Here is a 19,754-nt window from a genome sequence, read left to right as displayed (position 1 = left end):
AGACATTTTCTTAACATCACGTTTTGTTTTTCAGAACCGCCTGAGGAAACACAGAACGCTTCTGTCACAGACGTGAGTTTCACTGAATCTCATATTAGTGTTTGTGAAAGGAGCTGATGTTTATCCAAACTGAACCTGTCTTCTCCTGTAGACAGATCGAGTTTACGAGAACTTAAGAGAGGACGGATGGAACACATCTCCTGCTGTGAAAATCTCTCCTCTTCATACTTACGCCTCATATACCAAAGAAAATGTTGTTGAAACCAATGATGACTACAGCGTGGTAGCTGCAGCTAATATTCAAAATACAGTAAGGAAAAAGAGTATTTCAGCTTTGGGTTAAGAAAACAGAAAACTATTAAAAAATAACCTGACTTCTTTCACAAGTTGTCTCAGTCACGGACTGAACTCCTCCACAGGAAGTGTTTTAGATGTGCTCACACTGGAATTTCACTTGAATTTTAACTCTCTGAACCCAAACCACCCCCACAAATGTATGTTTTCTTTAAGAAATTGCCAAAAAATACAGTTTTTCATAGAAAGAAACTGTAAAAACAGGCATGAAACATTACATTTTGCTCCTCAGAGACACTGTGAAGACATCATTTATTCGCTGAGACCACGTGACAAATATTCACTGAAAATCTGTTTACACAGAGCAGAGAGGAGAGGACAGGAGAAGAGAGGTTGCAAGTAGAGGTTGTACAAAAATGCAAATTGTTCAATTTGTATAATATTTATGACACTTGTTGACACCTAGAAAAGTTTTGTGGATGTAAATTCCATTTTATTCACTTTTTTTAAAAATAACTCATCAGAGAAATTTAAATTATCTTTTTCTTTTTTTCTGTCATTCTAACTGTTATTCTGCACAAAGACATGTTTGAGTCATTCCCACCTTTAGTCATGATTGTGCTGATTCCATAGAGCTGCAGGATTATAGATTTAGATTTTATATATTGCAGTGAAATACAAGGACACAGAGAGGAAAATGTACAAAAATGTACAAAAAACACTCTGAAACAGCTTGTTGCTTGCGTGACGTTTTTAAATTTGTGGACAAGACAGAACTGTGTACAGACAGATGCTCCTGCCGTTTGAAAGATTTTGTCACGCTAGTGCAACTCTGACGTGACTTCAATGGTCTAGAAACTGAGGAACAATTTTAGTGGGGAAAATTAGTTTTTACATCACTAGTTTTTTTGTTAAAAGGGGACCATGTGTATTTTATTCAATATTCATATGTGTTATTCGTCCAAAAATATTCACTCACATTGTGTGGCTCCACAAAATCCGCCTCCCATTTGTTTCGGTTGAGTAGCTCCAGACATCTAATTGATGAATTCACACATTTGAGACTTACTTCTTGTGCTTTAGAGAGAGTAGCTCAGAAATACTGATTAACCTCCCCCCAGGCCTTATAAACTTTGTCCCATCTTTGTTTTCTTCTTCCAGGTTGAGGACGACTCGAGTCCACTCACCTACTCTGAGGTGGATTTTTCCAACCGGGCCTCGACCAACAGAGACATACGTGGTGACAACAATCATGTTGTGTACGCTGTTACTCGGGCTCCTGACGCCAGCCGTGCTGAAGAAGATCTGCCTGTGTACTCTACTGTTAATAAGCTGTAACTGCCACATTTACCCTCCCAGTCAGCAACAGAGAACTGTTTTTAATCAGTGTAAATAATCTGAAACATTCACACAAAAATCTGTCTGTGTGATTAAGAACAACCACAAATTTGGTCTTGTTGCACAATAGTGCAACTCATGTTGGCATAACTTAAGTTAGGTTTCACTATTTATTGATATGAAACATTATTTCCAGTGTTATTACACTTATGCTTTATTCAAAGCTGAGTTTTTATGCTTGATTTAAGAGACTTCCAGTGAGATAAAAATGTATGATCCGTACTGTTAACCTGTTTTGCTGTTGTCTTGTATTTGGCACTTTTATTGGTACGGTTTTTATTTTCTTATAGTGTGTTTTATATTTACAGTCTTTCCTACTTTGTATTGCAACTGCTGCACAACAATTTCACTCTGGATGAATAAAAGTTTTAATCTCAAGAGTAAAATTTTGGAAATCAAATTTTTGAAGATTCACGTCATATTTGGGTTGCTGGAGTTTTTATACGAAAGATTTGAAAAAACGAGCAAGGAAACCATTTTAATGTGACACTGCATACGTGTGTGTGTGTGTGTGTGTGTGTTCTTGTACTTTCTACATTGTGAGGACCAGAACACGTTTTTAACCAACAGAGTGAGGAATTTTTTGCAAAGTGAGGACATTTCGGCCGGTCCTCACTTCTTTAAAGGCTTTTTTTTTAATTAAAGATTTTGTTTTAGGGTTCAGGTTACAAAAAATATATAATTAACTGAAACTGTATTATGTGGTTATAAAACTAACTAAAATTATAGTGAAAATGTCTTTCGTTTTCATCTTTGTCAACTTTTTTCATACATAATCACATTTATCGATTGACCTTCTCTTAATTTCCTTTTATTATTGTTGTAAGATTACCTTGTTGTGATTGGTGATTTTCAATTTTCAATTTTTTAAGTCCAATGTAATTTCTCCTTGTTGTTTTATTTTGTTGTTGTCAGTAAATTGTATTTGATATGTTTTATTTCTGTTGTACAGCACCTTGTAACTTGTTTTTGAAAGGTGCTATATAAATAGTTATTATTTATAATGAAGATGGATAAGGCAAAGGAAATAAAGGCAAAATTTACTGTGACCTCTTTTAATCTCCCACCCAACAAATACCCAATTACAAAAAACTAAAACTAACACTAAAACTAATAAAAACTAAACTAAAACTAAAGCATTTCAAAAAAATAAATACTAAACTAAAACTAGCAAACTCACTCTAAAAACTCATTAAAACTAAATGAATTTGAAAACAAAAATTCACAACAAAATTAAAACTAATGAAAAATCCAAAACTATTATAACCTTGCTAGGGAATCCACTGTTCCAATGAGGGTCCTCACAAAGATAGAAATACTAGAGAGTGTGTGTGTGTGTGTGTGTGTGTGTGTGTGTGTGTGTGTGCGTGTGTGTGTTTAGAGGAGGGACTCCATCGTTTAGAGAAGTAAGAAGTTCCTGGTGTGTAAATGTGGATAAAAGAAAAGCAGCATAAAACTATCAGAGCCACAAATATGAAAGTCTGTCACACTTTCTTCTTCTTCTTCTGTGAGTACATTAGCTTCACTTTCCTTCTTTTCTTTTATGTATTTACATTTGATCAGAGATAAACGGCACCAGAAAGAGCTATTTTTTTTCTTTCCGTCTCTGTTTTACATGTATTGAGTAATGAGTTTCTGTTGAAACATGGTGATAAGATGTGAGAATTAGTCACCTGTGGTTCATTATAATTATTACAGAACTAACGAACATTTTCCTCCTGCCTCTGCAATTGGCAGTGGTCTGCCTGGATTTGTTTTCCTCTGTTGTAATAGTTTTTTGTGGTATTCAAACAGTAAAGGGTATATTTAGCTCAGCTTGACTGTAACTGAGACTGTTCTTCCTGCACAATACAGGAAACTACACAGAGTGAATGCAACTTGAGTGTTTTTAATGTTCTGGTTGCTAAATCGATCTGTTGACCTTACACCTGAAGAGAGAAAACATTTATTTTTAAAAAAGCTCCAGAGGCAGATGGACGCTGCAGCTGTAACATGCAGGTTAAAATGCTTTACAAACTCCTGGAACTCTAAACCACATCTCTTAATCTTGGTTCACAAATACAAATAGTGAAGTAAAAAACAACTATAGTGCAGTTTTTTTTATTTTCACAGAAATACAAGTTACTGTTTACACATTTAACACCTGTAAAAGCTTTAAGCGTGAATGTTTCAGTAGACAGCTAACTGTTCTTCTAAATATGCAAAACATTGAGTTGTTATGGAATCAGTTCAGTGCATTTTACAATATACACAGATTAAATTAGAGTCAAGTCAAGTCAAGTCAAAGTTTATTTATAGAGCACATTTAAAAACAACCTCAGTTGACCAAAGTGCTGTACAGTTATTAAAATAGAATAAATCATACACAACTGGGTATAAATAAAAACAATAAAAAGAATAAAATACTAAAAACAGTAAAACAATCAAATAAAGTAGAATAAAATAGTAATAAAAACTCAATCCAAAACAGAGTTAAAGATAAAAAAGACAAATAAAAGGGTAAAAAAGTAAAAAAAAAGAAAACCAAGGATTCTTGCCTAGCTGGGACTGAACGCCAAGGAGAATAAAAATCTTTTAATGGGATCTCACCAGCTTACAAGGCCAGTTCAGGACAATTACTACCCCCAACATCCACCCTTGGTCATTGTCACACCGCGGTGAGTGTTTTGTCAAGTTGCGTTTTTGTCCTGTCTCTGTCTTGTCAATTCCTGTTTTATTTTGAAAAGTAACTCTCCTCTCGTTTCAGGTCACTTGCCCTTCCTCATGTGTCTCCAGTCTGATTGTCTTCCCTGATTCCCTGATTGTGTCCACCTGTTCCCAATTACCCTCATGTGCTTATAGTCTGTGTCTCCCCTTTGTCCTGTGCCAGTGTGTCATGTCTTTTGTCCGCACCACTAGCTCTGAACCACAGTATTACCACAGTCATAGTCTTGTTAAATTGTTGTTTTTCCTTAGCCCTCGTAAAGAGTGATTTTTTGTTGGCCTTTTGCCCCTTTTTGCCTAGAGATCTCCTCAGTTTAGTTTTGGTATTTTTCTTAGTTTCTCCCTCGTTTTTAGAGGCGCCTTTTGTTACCTGTAGCTCCGTATTTCTTGGACACAAATAAAGACCTTGTTTTTCTCAACTACTCTGCATCCGAGTCCTATTCCTGGGTTTCCCCCCCGTGTCAGTACACACTGGCCAGCATGGACTCGGCAGAGCAGGACCAGCTGAGCGCGGCGTTGCGCTCCCAGGCGTCCAAACTCACGCAGCAGGAGGAGCAGGTGGCCAGCCTTGGCCAAGGACTCAGAGGACTCGCGTTCAGCCAAGAGGAGTTTAAGGCCACCGTGATGTCCAAGGTGGGTCTCCTCGGCTCCCAGGTGGAGCAGCTTCTCCTCATCCTCACCAAGAACCCGGCAGCAGCGCCTGAACCGCCCGCAGCGTCTCCGGAGCCCTCTCCCTCATCCACGCGCTTTGGCGCATGCACCAGGCTGGCTCCTCTGGAGCGATACTCTGGGGACCTCGGACTAAGTAGGTCCTTCATCACGGAATGCGAAATGCATTATGAACACTCACCCCATGATTTTCCCACGGAGAGATCCAGAGTTGCCTTCATTATGTCTCACCTCACGGGGAGGGCCCGGGCGTGGGCCACCGCGGAGTGGGCCAGAGACTCCGAGGTGTGTACGTCACAGAAGAGATTCACCGAAGCTCTCAGACTCGTCTTTGACCCGGTGGCGACAGATCGAGAGAGGGCTCGGGAACTCTGCAGGCTGAAGCAGGGAGCTGATTCAGTTTGTGATTATGCCATCCGCTTCCGCACCCTGGCTACGGAGAGCGGGTGGAACGCCGCTGCCTTGTACGACGTTTTTTTGAAAGGGCTCGCAGATCCTATCCAGGATCTTCTGGTTCCGCTGGACCTCCCTCCGGACCTCGACTCCCTCATCGCTCTCGCCGTCCGCACGGATAACCGGCTGCAGGAGAGGAAGCAGCAGCGCGGGTCCAGGTTGGTGCCAGCCGCTATGCCAGGTCCCTCCGCGGCTCCTTGGCGCACGGCGCCACGTCGATCTCCTCCCGAGCCACTTCCTCGCCCTTCTGCTGAGCTGGAGGAGGAACCGATGCAGCTGGGAAGGTCCCGGCTTTCTCGGGAGGAGCGGCAGCGGCGATCCCAGGAAGGCAGGTGCTTTTACTGTGGCACACAGGGCCACCTCATCGCCGCCTGCCCCGTGAAAGCGACCTTGGTGGTGAGTCATTTCACAGCCGTCACCCCCATCCCACGAAAGTTAACAACCGTAACGATTACGCACCTTGGCAAGGACATTGAGCAGGGTGTTTTGATTGACTCGGGGGCGGATGGGAGCTTGATTGACTGGGGGTTTGCTCAGAGACTGGGGCTCCAGGTAGAGCCGCTGAGTAAGCCTATTAAGGCGAGCGCGCTCAACGGGCGCGCACTATTTGACATTACACATATTTCTGAACCAGTACACATTTACATCGCAGATCATGAGGAGCACATTAGACTATACCTGATTAACTCACCTCAGCACTCTCTCATCCTCGGGCTCCCGTGGCTGGTGCGCCACAACCCGCGCATTGATTGGCAGACCGGGGACATTATTGGGTGGGGGGAGGGTTGTAAGATCTGTTGCCGGGACCCACGGCCCCAGAATGAAATTCTCACTCTGAACAATGTTTCTGTTAACTCTGCCATAGACCCAGAGACCATCGACCTGACCACAGTACCAAGCTGTTATCACCACCTCGCGGAGGTTTTTTGTAAAAGTAAGGCCACAGCTCTTCCACCACATCGCTCCTATGACTGCCCCATCGAGCTCCTGCCGGGCTCCACCATTCCCAAGGGCCGGCTTTATTCGGTTTCTGGGCCTGAAAGGCAGGCCATGAAAGACTACATTGAAACCTCATTGAAAGCAGGCCTGATTCGACCATCCTCGTCCCCAGCCGGGGCTGGTTTCTTTTTTGTAAAGAAAAAGGATGGGACCCTCCGCCCCTGCATTGACTATAGCCCCCTCAACGAGATCACAGTAAAGAATAGATATCCCCTTCCCCTCATGACTTCAGTATTCGACCAACTTCAACAGGCGCAGATCTTCACCAAATTAGACCTGCGTAATGCATATCACCTCGTTCGCATTCGGGAAGGGGATGAGTGGAAGACTGGTTTCAACACACCTTCAGGACACTATGAGTATTTAGTCATGCTGTTCGGCCTCACAAACGCTCCAGCAGTATTTCAGTCTATGATAAATGATGTGTTGAGAGATTTTCTAGATCACTTTGTATATGTCTACTTAGATGACATCCTGATTTACTCTCCCGACTTGGAGACTCACAAGAGACACATTAAACTTGTTCTGCAACGTCTCCTTGAGAATAAGTTGTTTGTGAAGGCCGAAAAGAGCGAATTTCACGCCGATACCATCTCCTTCCTGGGCTTTATCATAGCTCCTGGAAGGGTTCAGATGGACCCGGCAAAAGTTAGCGCTGTGGCTGAGTGGCCCACACCAGATAGCCGCAAGAAAGTGCAGCAATTCTTAGGATTTGCCAACTTTTACAGGCGGTTTATCAGAGGCTTCAGCGCGACAGCGGCTCCTCTCCATGCTCTCACTTCTCCACAGGTGCCGTTCCGCTGGTCCGCCGACGCGGATGCAGCCTTCCGAGAGCTTAAGCGGCGGTTCACCACAGCACCCATCCTCACGCTCCCCGACCCCTCTCGCCAGTTCGTGGTGGAAGTTGACGCTTCCAATGAGGGGATCGGGGGTGTTCTGTCCCAACGAGCCGAGTCAGACAACAAGCTTCACCCCTGTGCCTTCCTGTCACGACGCCTGACGGCAGCGGAGCGAAATTACGACGTGGGAAATCGGGAGCTGCTGGCAGTGAAGGTGGCGCTGGAGGAGTGGCGGCACTGGCTGGAGGGGGCACAACACCCGTTCCTGGTTTGGACAGACCATAAAAACCTGCAGTACATAAGAAAAGCCAAACGGTTGAATTCTCGACAAGCCCGCTGGTCATTGTTCTTTAACCGTTTTCAATTTTCCCTATCTTACAGACCGGGGTCAAAGAACACTAAGCCTGATGCCCTGTCCCGTCTTTTCAGCCCCGAGCCCGTTGCCACGGAACCTGACCCCATCCTTCCACTTAACCATGTGGTTGGAGCGGTTACCTGGCCCATAGAAGCCGAGGTGAAGCAGGCGAATGGTGAGACCCCTCCACCTAGTGGGTGCCCCGAAAATCGTCTGTTTGTTCCTGTTAATCTGCGCCCACAGGTGATTCACTGGGCTCACTCGTCTCTGCTCACCTGCCATCCGGGTGTACGTCGGACCATGTTCGCCATCGCACAGCGGTTCTGGTGGCCGTCCATGGAGCCGGAGGTCCAGGAGTACGTTGAGGCGTGTCCAGTCTGTGCCAGGAATAAGAACTCCTCCAGAGCCCGCGCAGGCTTGCTGCAGCCTCTCCCCATCCCGTCCCGGCCGTGGGCGGAGATCTCCATGGATTTTGTCACGGGGCTCCCGATCTCCAGAGGTAACACTACGGTCTTAACCGTAGTGGACAGATTCTCTAAGATGGCACATTTCATAGCTTTGCCTAAACTGCCGTCTGCTAAAGAAACAGCTGAGTGTATGATGAACAATGTGTTTAGGATCCACGGATTCCCTCAGGACATTGTGTCAGATCGGGGGCCCCAATTTATCTCACGGTTCTGGAGAGAGTTTTGCAAATTAATCGGAGCTACTGTTAGCCTCACCTCGGGGTACCATCCAGAGGCTAACGGCCAGACGGAGCGCCTCAATCAGCAGCTGGAAACCGGCCTCCGGTGCCTGGTGGCACAGAATCCAGCGTCTTGGAGTCAACACCTGACATGGGTCGAGTACGCCCACAATTCCCTTCCCACCTCTGCCACCGGTATGTCCCCCTTCAATTGTGTGTTTGGTTACCAACCCCCTGTCTTTTCTGAGTCTGAGCCTGAAGTGTCGGTGCCCTCCGCCCATGCCCTAGTCCGCCGCTGCCGCCGCATCTGGGCAGCAGCCCGCCAGACACTAATCCGTCAAGGGGACAGAGTTAAGAGAGCAGCAGACCGCAGGAGGAGACCGGCTCCTGCCTATCAACCTGGCCAGCGGGTGTGGCTCGCTGCCAAGGAGCTGCCGTTGCAGGTGGAGTCCCGCAAACTGGCTCCACGCTTTGTTGGTCCATTCCCCATCTCTAAAATCATCAATCCAGCAGCCGTGCGCCTCCGTCTGCCCCGGTCCCTCAGAGTACATCCCACCTTCCATGTCAGCAAGATTAAGCCTGTCAAGGAGAGCGTCATGGTGCCGGCAACCAAGCCACCCCCGTCTCCCCGAATGGTCGAAGGGGGGCCTGTTTATGCTGTAAAGAAGCTGCTGGCAGTGCGCAATCGAGGTCGGGGCAGGCAGTTCCTTGTGGACTGGGAGGGGTATGGCCCAGAGGAACGACAGTGGGTCCCAGCCAGGTTCATCATGGACCCTGACCTCATTCGAGACTTTTATAAAGAACACCCTGAACAGCCTGGGCCGTCAGGTGTCGGCCCTAGAGGGGGGGGTACTGTCACACCGCGGTGAGTGTTTTGTCAAGTTGCGTTTTTGTCCTGTCTCTGTCTTGTCAATTCCTGTTTTATTTTGAAAAGTAACTCTCCTCTCGTTTCAGGTCACTTGCCCTTCCTCATGTGTCTCCAGTCTGATTGTCTTCCCTGATTCCCTGATTGTGTCCACCTGTTCCCAATTACCCTCATGTGCTTATAGTCTGTGTCTCCCCTTTGTCCTGTGCCAGTGTGTCATGTCTTTTGTCCGCACCACTAGCTCTGAACCACAGTATTACCACAGTCATAGTCTTGTTAAACTGTTGTTTTTCCTTAGCCCTCGTAAAGAGTGATTTTTTGTTGGCCTTTTGCCCCTTTTTGCCTAGAGATCTCCTCAGTTTAGTTTTGGTATTTTTCTTAGTTTCTCCCTCGTTTTTAGAGGCGCCTTTTGTTACCTGTAGCTCCGTATTTCTTGGACACAAATAAAGACCTTGTTTTTCTCAACTACTCTGCATCCGAGTCCTATTCCTGGGTTTCCCCCCCGTGTCAGTCATACTGTACCAACCTTTTTTATCTCAACTACGCACTTTTAAAGTTTCCTGATTGTATCATGCCAGATTGTGACTAAAATATGACAGAATTCGTAATGATCTGTAGCTTACTAGAGTTGCAGAGTAACTATTGATTTTTTGTTTTTTTGCAACAACTCTTTATTGTCTTTTACAAAAAGGAACATAAATATAAATACTGCAGTGCAATATTGTAATTAACACATGGAAGTAAGAATTAGGGGGAAATAAAAATAATACATAAATAAAATAACATTCCTTAGAATAATTTTTGAAAAGCAGCCGTATTAGCAGTCAGATCGTTACATCATTCATCCATAATTCATATGTCATTAATCTCACATTAATCACAAGCTTGTTTTTAAAGAAAAATTGTTTATTTTTTCGAGAACAAAGTGAGAGATCCTCCCTTTCAGCTGCAGGGACATTCCACAGATTGTTTCTTCCACGCCTGTCCTCTAAAAAGCAAACATTGAGCAGGGACTTTTCATAGTGTCAGGTCACAAAATCATCAGATTAAATATCCAGAATACTTAATTGATGAGGAGGCACCACTTTAACAATAATCTTGCTAGCATCCAGCATCTTTCTCCAAAAAACAATTATCACTATTGATTTTGATAGATTTTTTTCCACAGCGCTGCAGGGTGGAAACACTGGAAGTGTTGATGCAGGAGGATACGACGTGCTTACAGGAACTGAAGGAGGAAATATCACAGTCGAATGCACCTTCACTTTCTCTGGAGGCCGGAGGTTCTTCTGCAAGCAAGAATGTGAAGAAGGTGTTCTCGTTCAAACAGCCGGTGACGGAGCTGTGAATGGCAGATACAGCATTGAATATAGCAAGAAATCTATACTCACTCTAGTTCTGTATGTGAGCATCACACAGCTGACCCGGTCTGACTCAGGACGCTACTCGTGTGGTCTGGACAGAAGATTGTTTCCAGATTCACACAAAGAGTTTGAGATCATTGTAAAAGATGGTGAGTTTTTACTGAAAGACGTCAACTAAACCTTCATTTGGAAGGCTGAGTTTTTACTTTTGACTGACTGGCGACATTTTAAAGAGGGTTCAGAACATTGGCAGCAAAGATATGCTATTTATAGGAGAAAGAAGCTGTAAAAACGGGGCATTATCGTCAAAATTTCAACTTTCCAATGGTCCTTAAACTGATCTTAGGTAACGAACGTTTCCAAAACTAAGCTTACAATGTTGGTATTTGTGTCAGAATCTCTTTATTCTAAATGTGTCATTTAAAATAAAGCGTTTGCACTAACCAGATCCTGTTAAAAACGTTAAATTCTGCTCCTCAGAGACACTGTGAAGACATAATTGATTCTGCTGAGACCAACGGTCACATGACAAATATTCACTGAAAATCTGTTTACACAGCAGAGAGGAGAGGACAGGAGAGGCTGTTTACACAGAGCAGAGAGGAGAGGACAGGAGAGGCTGTTTACACAGAGCAGAGAGGAGAGGACAGGAGAGGCTGTTTACACAGAGCAGAGAGGAGAGGACAGAAGAGGCTGGAAACATGACAATACTTCGATATTTGGAGACTTAATTTGTTCTACAATATTCGGGACATTTGTGGGCACTTGTGTGTTGTTTATATAAATCCTGTTTTATTGAAATTTTAAAAAGAGAACTTACCAGAGAAATGATTTCTGTCATTCTAACTGTGTTATTCTGCACAAAGACATGTTTGAGTTGTTCCCACTTCTAGCCATGATTGTGCTGATTCCATAGAGCTGCAGGACTATATATATATTATATATATTGAGGTGAAATAAAAGGACAGTAACAGTAGTGAGTAAAATGTAAAAAGAGCAAAAAAAAAAACACACACACCCTGAAACTGCTTGTTGGAGGCCAGAGAGTAAAACTGAAGCTGTGATGCAGACACACTCCATTTTATTTGAATATGATGATGAAGACATATTTTACCTATTTGTTATGAGTAGACTTTAAATACTGCAGATAATTTACTTATTTAAAACTTCTGTCAGTCTGTGTGAAGTCTGGAGGATGGATGCCGTCATTATTTCATTGTGTTTCATCGTTCACAGCTCCAGCCACATTGAAACCAAGCTGGACTGAGCGGCCTGTTACATCACCAGCCCCATCAGCCTCCACACCAACACCAGCAGCTCAGAGTTCAAGCTCCAGTTCAGGAAGTTTCACATCTCCGTCAGCTTCCCCAAAAACCACCAGCCAGTGTGTGACAGAGAGAACAGCAACACCAGCTGCACATCAAGGTACAGTAACAGTTTGTTCCCCTAGTGACTGAGAGTACATACAAACCTTCACTGTGAGACACTGAAGAGAGATGAAAATAAAATATCAAGAGCAGATAATTGGACAGAAAACCATCAACATTATCACAAGATAATTTTTCTGGTTGCACATGTAAAGACAGTGAAACGACATCTGCGATGACATACAGGATGTTAAAGCCTTATTGGAGCTGTGGTTTGTTTTCAACCCTTTGGAGTTTTTGACTCCTTTTATTCTGCCTGAAAATAAACTTAAAAAGTGTTTACAATGCCATGTTGGTATTATTTTTTTCAGCAAAATCTCACCTTTTTGACCTGATCATAATTTTCTTCACTTTGACTTACTGGATCAACATTTTGAACCCAATTAACATCCCAAAAGAACATGAAATCTGATTTTTTTAAACTTTCAAATCATGGTCCCAAATCTAACATACAGTCATGGAGAAATGTATTAGACCACCCTTGTTTTCTTCAATTTCTTGTTCATTTTAATGCCTGGTACAACTAAATGAGTCTCCAAAAATCTCCAATAACACCAGAAAAAGTCGCTAGATTTGTCGCTAGTCCTTTTAAAAAAAAAAAAAAGTCACTAGAGGGATCTGAGTAGTCTAAATAGAGACAAAGAGTCTCTAGAGGGTCTGAATAGTGGCTTAATATATCGACAAAGTCGATTAGTTGGAAAGACTGCTCACCGAGTCGGTCTGTTGTCACATTCGAACTCCTTTGTTTAGCCGCTACAAAAGTACCTGCATGGAAACAGAGGCCGAGAGGAACTAACTAGTGGGCGGAGCCAAAACACTCAACTTTCCAAAAAGTACTCAATGGAAACACGCCTTATGTTCTGGCGAGTTGTTCTGTTTTGCTGTAACTGTAACAGATGCTGCAGTATCAGTTATGATCAGCTGATGTCTTTCTCATTGATCAACCATCCACAGGGAAGCTGCTGTCTGTGGGCCTCATTCTGTCCGTCAAGATGCTCTTGATATTCCTGACTGTGCTGTTCTTCTGCTGCAGGAGGAGGGGCGGGGAATCAGAAGGTAAGACAACAGGAAACTCAATTTCTTTGATTCCTTTCTTAGTCCCTCCAACCTGATGTTTGAGCTGAGGTAGTGAAGAAGAGAGAGGAGGCATTTATTAAAATTAGATGTTTTTATTTAGGCGCCGTCATTTCAGAGTTAATTATGACATCTGGCACAGCTGCTTTAGCTGCCAGTCGCACGTCTCTTTTATATACGTCACAGTGTTCACAGTTCGATTTGATTCATTAGTTTTTTATTGACACATTTTCTTATACACAAATCCAATTATTTGGGAAACTTTGATGTTTGTTGATTTGTTGGTATAATGCATATTAACTTGTATTCTTTTCTAACCACTTTATTGGACAGAAAACTAACAAAGAGTAAACAACTGAAACACTGAACATGGCAAAACAGCTATGTTTACAGGAGTTCATTATTAAAGAAGGGATTATACAGATCCACTATCTTGAAGTTTATGTCAGTTTGTCTATAGAGAGCAAACAAAATTATGTATTTTTGTCAGCCAACCCGGAAGTAGCCTCTCCATGGGGTCTGTTGAGAATTCTGGATCATTGCAGAAAATAAACTTTGTTGCAACACACGTTTCTGCTTTTGTTCAGCAGGATAATCTTCACAGATTAACTCCAATTTTATGATGTTTGAAGCGTTAATGCAGCTGTTGTTGGAAAAAACATATCACACGTAGATTTAACATTTATTGTGTAAGAAGGTATATCATCAAGTTCTATATTTAATCAAGGGTTTTAAAAAATACCAGAAGAGTGATTACTTGCTCTCTGTCCTTAGAAAACTGAGATCTTAGTTTGACCTTTTGAATTACATACACACACATTTGAAAAAACACCAAATCGAAAGAAATGATGTAGGAGTTTGGGAGAAAGATATATATAAGTCTTCCAGGCTCTGTAGATTATGTGTATAAAGAAAAAAAAGAAGATAAAAAAATCACATTTGCAGGAGACTAACAAGTATACGAGTTATAAACTTTTTTTTCTTCTTCCAGGCTGCAGACGACTGGAGTGAGCTCCATTACTCTGAGGTGGGTTTGCCTCGCAGTCCCGCCTCCTCAGTCAACAGCGCGCCCTGTGATAACACCGATGATGTCATCTACTCCGTGACCCGGATGAAGGCGAGCTCTGAAGACACCTAACCCCCTCTCTATTTGACTGTTACTCTTTCTCTGTGGTGACCTCAGCACTGCTGTGGCCACAGTTTGTCTCTTGTGGCTTACAGGTGAATAGGGGAGAAGATCATTTATATTTCAAACACAGAGGTGAATTTGAGTGCTTTACATAGGCAGAGATCAGAATAATAATCAAAAAAGGCCATTAAGATAGAGTAAAATTAGATCATCTTAAAACAATGTTAAGATTCAAAACTAAACACACCACATACAAATACATATACAAATCAAAAACACAAAAGGAGGGGTTAACAGAAGTTACTTGGTGTAAATGGTGACGTTTTAAATGACACATGTAGAATAAAATGTTTTTGCCAGGAATATCTCAATTTTAAGCTTCGTTTTAGTCACTTTTTCTAACAGAATCTTTAACCAATGACCCGTTCAAGGACCATCGTAAAGTTCAAACTCAAAAACGTGCTTCAGTAAAACATCACACACTGGTGACTGCAGCGTTAAAATGGCATTACTGGCTTTGTGTTCAATGAAGATTCCCTCTGAAATGTTAATGTTCCCGGTAGATGGCAGCGTTTACCGTGAGACTGAAACGCATCAGAGTCTTTAGAAAAGTTAATCTAACTGTCATTAAACAGGCTACATGTGCGACACTGTGAAGACATGATTGATTCTGCTGAGACCAACGATCACGTGACAAATATTCACTGAAAATCTGTTTACACAGAGCAGAGAGGAGAGGACAGGAGAGGCTGTTTACACAGAGCAGAGAGGAGAGGACAGAAGAGGCTGGAAACATGACAATACTTCAATATGTGGAGACACAATTTCTTTTTTCCAATATTCAACACTTGTGAGCACTTGGAGAAGTGTTTATGCATTCCATTTAATTCCAATTCCAAAAAATAATTTATCAGAGAAATTCAACTTCGGTTTTTTTTTTTTTTTCAGATTTCTGTCATTCTAACTGTGTTATTCTGCACAAAGACATGTTTGAGTTGTTCCCACTTCTAGCCATGATTGTGCTGATTCCATAGAGCTGCAGGACTTTTATAGATTTTATATATTGCAGTGAAATACAAGAATACAGAGAGGAGAGTGTAAAAAGAGTTGTTGGGGTCTAGAGGGTTAAAAGGAAAAATCTAATAAAACATATTATTACATTAACGTCTTATTATTGGCTCATCTGGATGTGATTCAGATTCAGCTGTCATGAAGAGCAGATTTTCCAGCATGCAGAGGCCTGTCTCGTCCTCTAGGTGGAGACATTAACACACAGAGATAGTGTAGATAGTAGAGATAGTAGACAAATGTAAAAGAGAGAGAGAGAGTGTGTGTGTGTGTGTGTGTGTGTGTGTTAATTCATTTTTGTTTGTGTGTTCTGTATTTGCCCATTTCCTCCAATAATCACGTCAATAAATTATTTGACTCTTTCTGTCAAAAAGTGAATGAAAATGACCGAGTTAGTTTAAATTCTTCAATGTGATTCCTCAAAGTGACTGTAGTGATATTTCATCGGCGCCTCATGAGGCAGGCTCTGTCAAGAGGAAATCTTTCCTCCAGTATTGATAAGCTACTGTTTGTATTGATTTACCACAAAAATCATCTGTTTTTTACATGCAGGGACACGTGCAGTGATGGAGCAGGAAAGCCAAATATATATTATTATTATTATTATTATTATTATTATTATTATTATTATTATTATTAATAATAATAATAATAATAATAATAATAATAATAACTTTATATATACATAGCACCTTTTTAAGAACAGCCATTTACAAAGGGCTTCGACAGAGAGCAGTTATTTACACAGAGAATGATGCCATAAGGCTAAAAAACATTCTTACATTAAAAGTAAAACAATAAGAGACAGAGCAGGAACTATCACAAGACATTCTCAGATACACAGAAAATAAAAGGTAAAAGGAGTATAAAAGAAGTAAAATGTGAAGAAGTAAAAGGAGTGGTGAGATAGACAACATTACATAAATGCAAGTCTATAAAAGTGGGTTTTAAGAAGTGATTCAAAAGAAGTTACTACTTCCAAAGTCGGGTCGCTCTGGTGGAGAAAGCTGGGTCACCTTTGGTTTTCACCTTTGACTCTGGAACGGTCAGAAGGACTCGAGGATCTCAGGACGCGGGTCGGCTCGTATGGAGTTAATAATTCTGTTAAATAGCTAGGAGCCAGACCTAAAAGAGCTTTAAAAGGGATCAGTAAAATCTTAAAATCAACCCTAAAACCAACAGGAATCCAGTGTAAAGAAGCTAAAATCGGGGTGATGTGATGTCATCCGTTCTGAACCAGTTGGAGGCGAGAAAGGGATTTCTGGGAGATGCCAGAGATGAGGGAGTTACAGGAATCTAAATTTTAGTGGGGTTTTTATAAGTAAAACAGAATCCTACTAAAGTACTGCGGCTTTGTATTATTACATACATGTTATGTATCAGTTGTTGTAGTTATGGAGAGACACAGTGAGGAGGTTGTGGTCGACAGATGGGACCAAAACAGCTCAGGACATTCAATCAATCAATCAAACTTTATTTGTATAGCACTTTTCATACAAAGGGAATGTAACACAAAGTGCTTCACATAAAAATAATAATAATAATGATAATAATAAAACATAAAAACAAGCAAACACCCTCCATCTATCGCAAACCCTCCACCCCTGACTCTCCATCCAACCACCCCATTATAAACAAAGCACAAACTGAGGAAGCGCCATCTTAACGTCGAGCAGTGAGTAAACACTGGAGGCAGGCTAGAAATGAATTAGATAAAATAAATACAAATAAAGTAAGGTATTTTTATCTTTTATAATGGAGGCTAAATTTGAATGTTTTGGCTTTAAGTTAGCACAAATTCCTTCTAAATTCTTCTTCTTGAATCAGGATTAACCTTGAGATTACACTGAGGGGGTAAGTAGTTTGTTGTTAGGATCCAGCTTCTGGTTGAGTGAGATGTCGTCAGTCTGGGTCCAGGTTTGGCTTCAGCGTTATGAAATTAATATGCTGTGTGTGTGTGTGTGTGTGTGTGTGTGTGTGTGTGTGTGTGTTTTACAAGGAGAATAAAGACAGCAGCGGGCGCAGGATTCATAAACCTAATGGGTCTAATTGCCTTACAGGATTTATTGATACATAATTAAATAAAAGTGTTAACCCTTCTTCTCATTTCTCTCTTCTTCCTCTCCTTTTTAACCCCCCCCCCCTCTCTCTTTCTCCATCTCCATCCTCACTCTTTAGATGATGCAGATGACAGGTTGTCTTTATGAAGTCTGTGTGTGTGTGTGTGTGTGTGCAGCAGTTTCTTGGTGTTCTGTATTCCAGTCATGAAGGCTGAGTCACACTTACGGTAAACTGTATCCATACTGAAAGAGAGTGTGTGTGTTTGTGCGTGCGTGCGTGCCTCTGTGTGTGTGTGTGTGTGTGTGTGTGTGTGTGTGTGTGTGTGTGTGTGTGTGTGTGTGTGTGCATTTGATAACATGTCCCAGACAATGCCAGACATGAGACAAGGACATGCAAGAGGAGAGAGAAAGATCCTCATCTGCTGTATTGATTACTGCATCTTAACCCTCCTCGCTCCTTGCACACACACACACACACACACACACACACACACACACACACAGGTTAAGTGAATTAAGGCTTAAGTGAGGGAAAGACATGGAGATGGAGGAGATGGAGGAGAGGGTGGAGGCGGAGGGAAGGTACGGGAGGAGGACACAACCTGCAGGAGCTGGAGGAGATAATGGAACTGCTTGAGAGGAAACTCAATTTGCTGAGCAAAAGGAGATCAGAGGAAGAAAATGAAAGGCACAGAAATATCCTGGTTTTGTCTAAAGGTCAACGTGGTCTGCATTTCTGCTTTAGCTTTATCACTTTTTCTTATTTTTAGGCTTCAGCTCGTGGACGGTGTGCCAGTTAGTCGGTCCGTCACTATCGTCCAGACTGAAATATCTAATAAATGTTGGATGGATTGTCGTGTTTTGTACAAACATTTATGGTGTCTAGAGGAAGAGTCTCTGACTTTTGATCTCCTGACCTTTCCTTTAATGTTGACTGATGATCTTAAAAGCCTTACTGAGTCATGTAAAGTTTTCAGCCTGTGTTCACATTTGTTACATTTAAAATCGCCAAAAGTACACCATTTATCTATATAAAGGAACTGTAAAAACTGGCGTCATTTAAACTTTCTGACGGCCTTTGAACAGATCATAGGTTATGAAAGTTTCCGTTTCGAAAAGGTGACCAAATCGAAGCTTAAAATGTTGATATTTGTGTCAGAATCTCTTTATTCTCCATGTGTTATTTAAAATAAAGCATTTGCACTAACCAAATCCTGTTAAAAACATTAAATTCTGCTCCTCAGAGACACAGTGAAGACATGATTGATTCTGCTGAGACCAACGGTCACGTGACAAATATTCACTGAAAATCTGTTTACACAGAGCAGAGAGGAGAGGACAGGAGAGGCTGTTTACACAGAGCAGAGAGGAGAGGACAGGAAGATGGTCCACCACTTGTCCTTCTCGGGGACTTCAACATCCAGCTCGAGAAGTCAGCAGACTTACTACCTCTACTCTCCTCCTTCGCTCTTCTGCTCACTCCATCACCTCCTACTCACAAAGCTGGCAACCTCCTTGATCTCATTTTCACCAGGAGTTGCTCTACTACCAATCTCTCTGTAACCCCACTTCATGTCTCTGACCACTACTTTATCAACTTCTCCCTCCCTCTCTCCCGGTCGGACTGTCTGCCCTCACCGACAGATACTGCACTGGTCCGCCGCAACGTTCGCTCTCTCTCTCTCCTCCTGCTCTGGCCTCAACTGTTCTCTCATCCCTCCCTTCATCGGACTCATTCTCACTTCTGCAGCCCAACTCTGCAACCGACACTCTCCTTGCCACCCTCTCCTCCTCTCTTGACTCACTCTGTCCTCTCACTCCTCGGAAAGTACGCAAGTCCTCCCCTGCCCCTTGGCTATCAGACTCTGTGCGCGCCACCAGAGCTCCCCTACGGGCATCAGAACGGAAATTGCAAAAAACTAAACACCCTGAGGACCTACGCAACTACCAATCTCTTCTTGCTGCCTTCTCATCTTTGGTCTCAGCTGAAAAAAGCTCTTTCTATCAGACCAAGATCCAATCCTCATTCTCCAACCCCAAGAAGCTCTACTCCATCTTTACAAACCTCCCTCCAACCCCCCCTCCTACCTCCTCTCTCCTACCAACTCACTTTGTCAACCACTTCCTGAAAAAGATTGAGGACATACGCTCTTCATTTACCCATCCAGTCTTACAACCTGCCTCTCCTCCCTCCCCATCAGCATCTCCCTCCCTCTCAGCATTCACTCCACTGTCTCCTCCTCAAGTGCTCAGCCTTGTAACCTCTGCCTGTCCTACCACTTGTCAGCTGGATCCTATTCCCTCCCACCTGTTTCAGTCTATTGCCCCGGATCTCCTCCCGTTCCTCTCCCATCTTATCAACACTTCCTTGA

At 42.5% G+C, this 19,754-nt stretch overlaps 1 protein-coding gene across 1 annotated transcript; it reads left to right on the top strand.

The window, feature by feature from the left end:
* Positions 1–9,867: 9,867 nt before the first annotated feature.
* Positions 9,868–14,446, top strand: LOC131971249 (CMRF35-like molecule 9). Its single transcript, XM_059332577.1, has 5 exons — positions 9,868–9,874; positions 10,429–10,773; positions 11,861–12,049; positions 13,006–13,107; positions 14,117–14,446. Exons 1-5 carry the CDS (start codon positions 9,868–9,870, stop codon positions 14,134–14,136), a joined length of 663 nt encoding a protein of 220 aa, XP_059188560.1. The 3' UTR covers positions 14,137–14,446.
* Positions 14,447–19,754: the final 5,308 nt, after the last annotated feature.

The sequence above is a fragment of the Centropristis striata genome, chromosome 5 (genome assembly GCF_030273125.1).
Source record: "Centropristis striata isolate RG_2023a ecotype Rhode Island chromosome 5, C.striata_1.0, whole genome shotgun sequence".
NCBI classification, from domain to species: domain Eukaryota; kingdom Metazoa; phylum Chordata; class Actinopteri; order Perciformes; family Serranidae; genus Centropristis; species Centropristis striata.
Note: the sequence above shows the minus strand (reverse complement) of the source record. Positions and strands in the feature narration are given on the sequence as shown.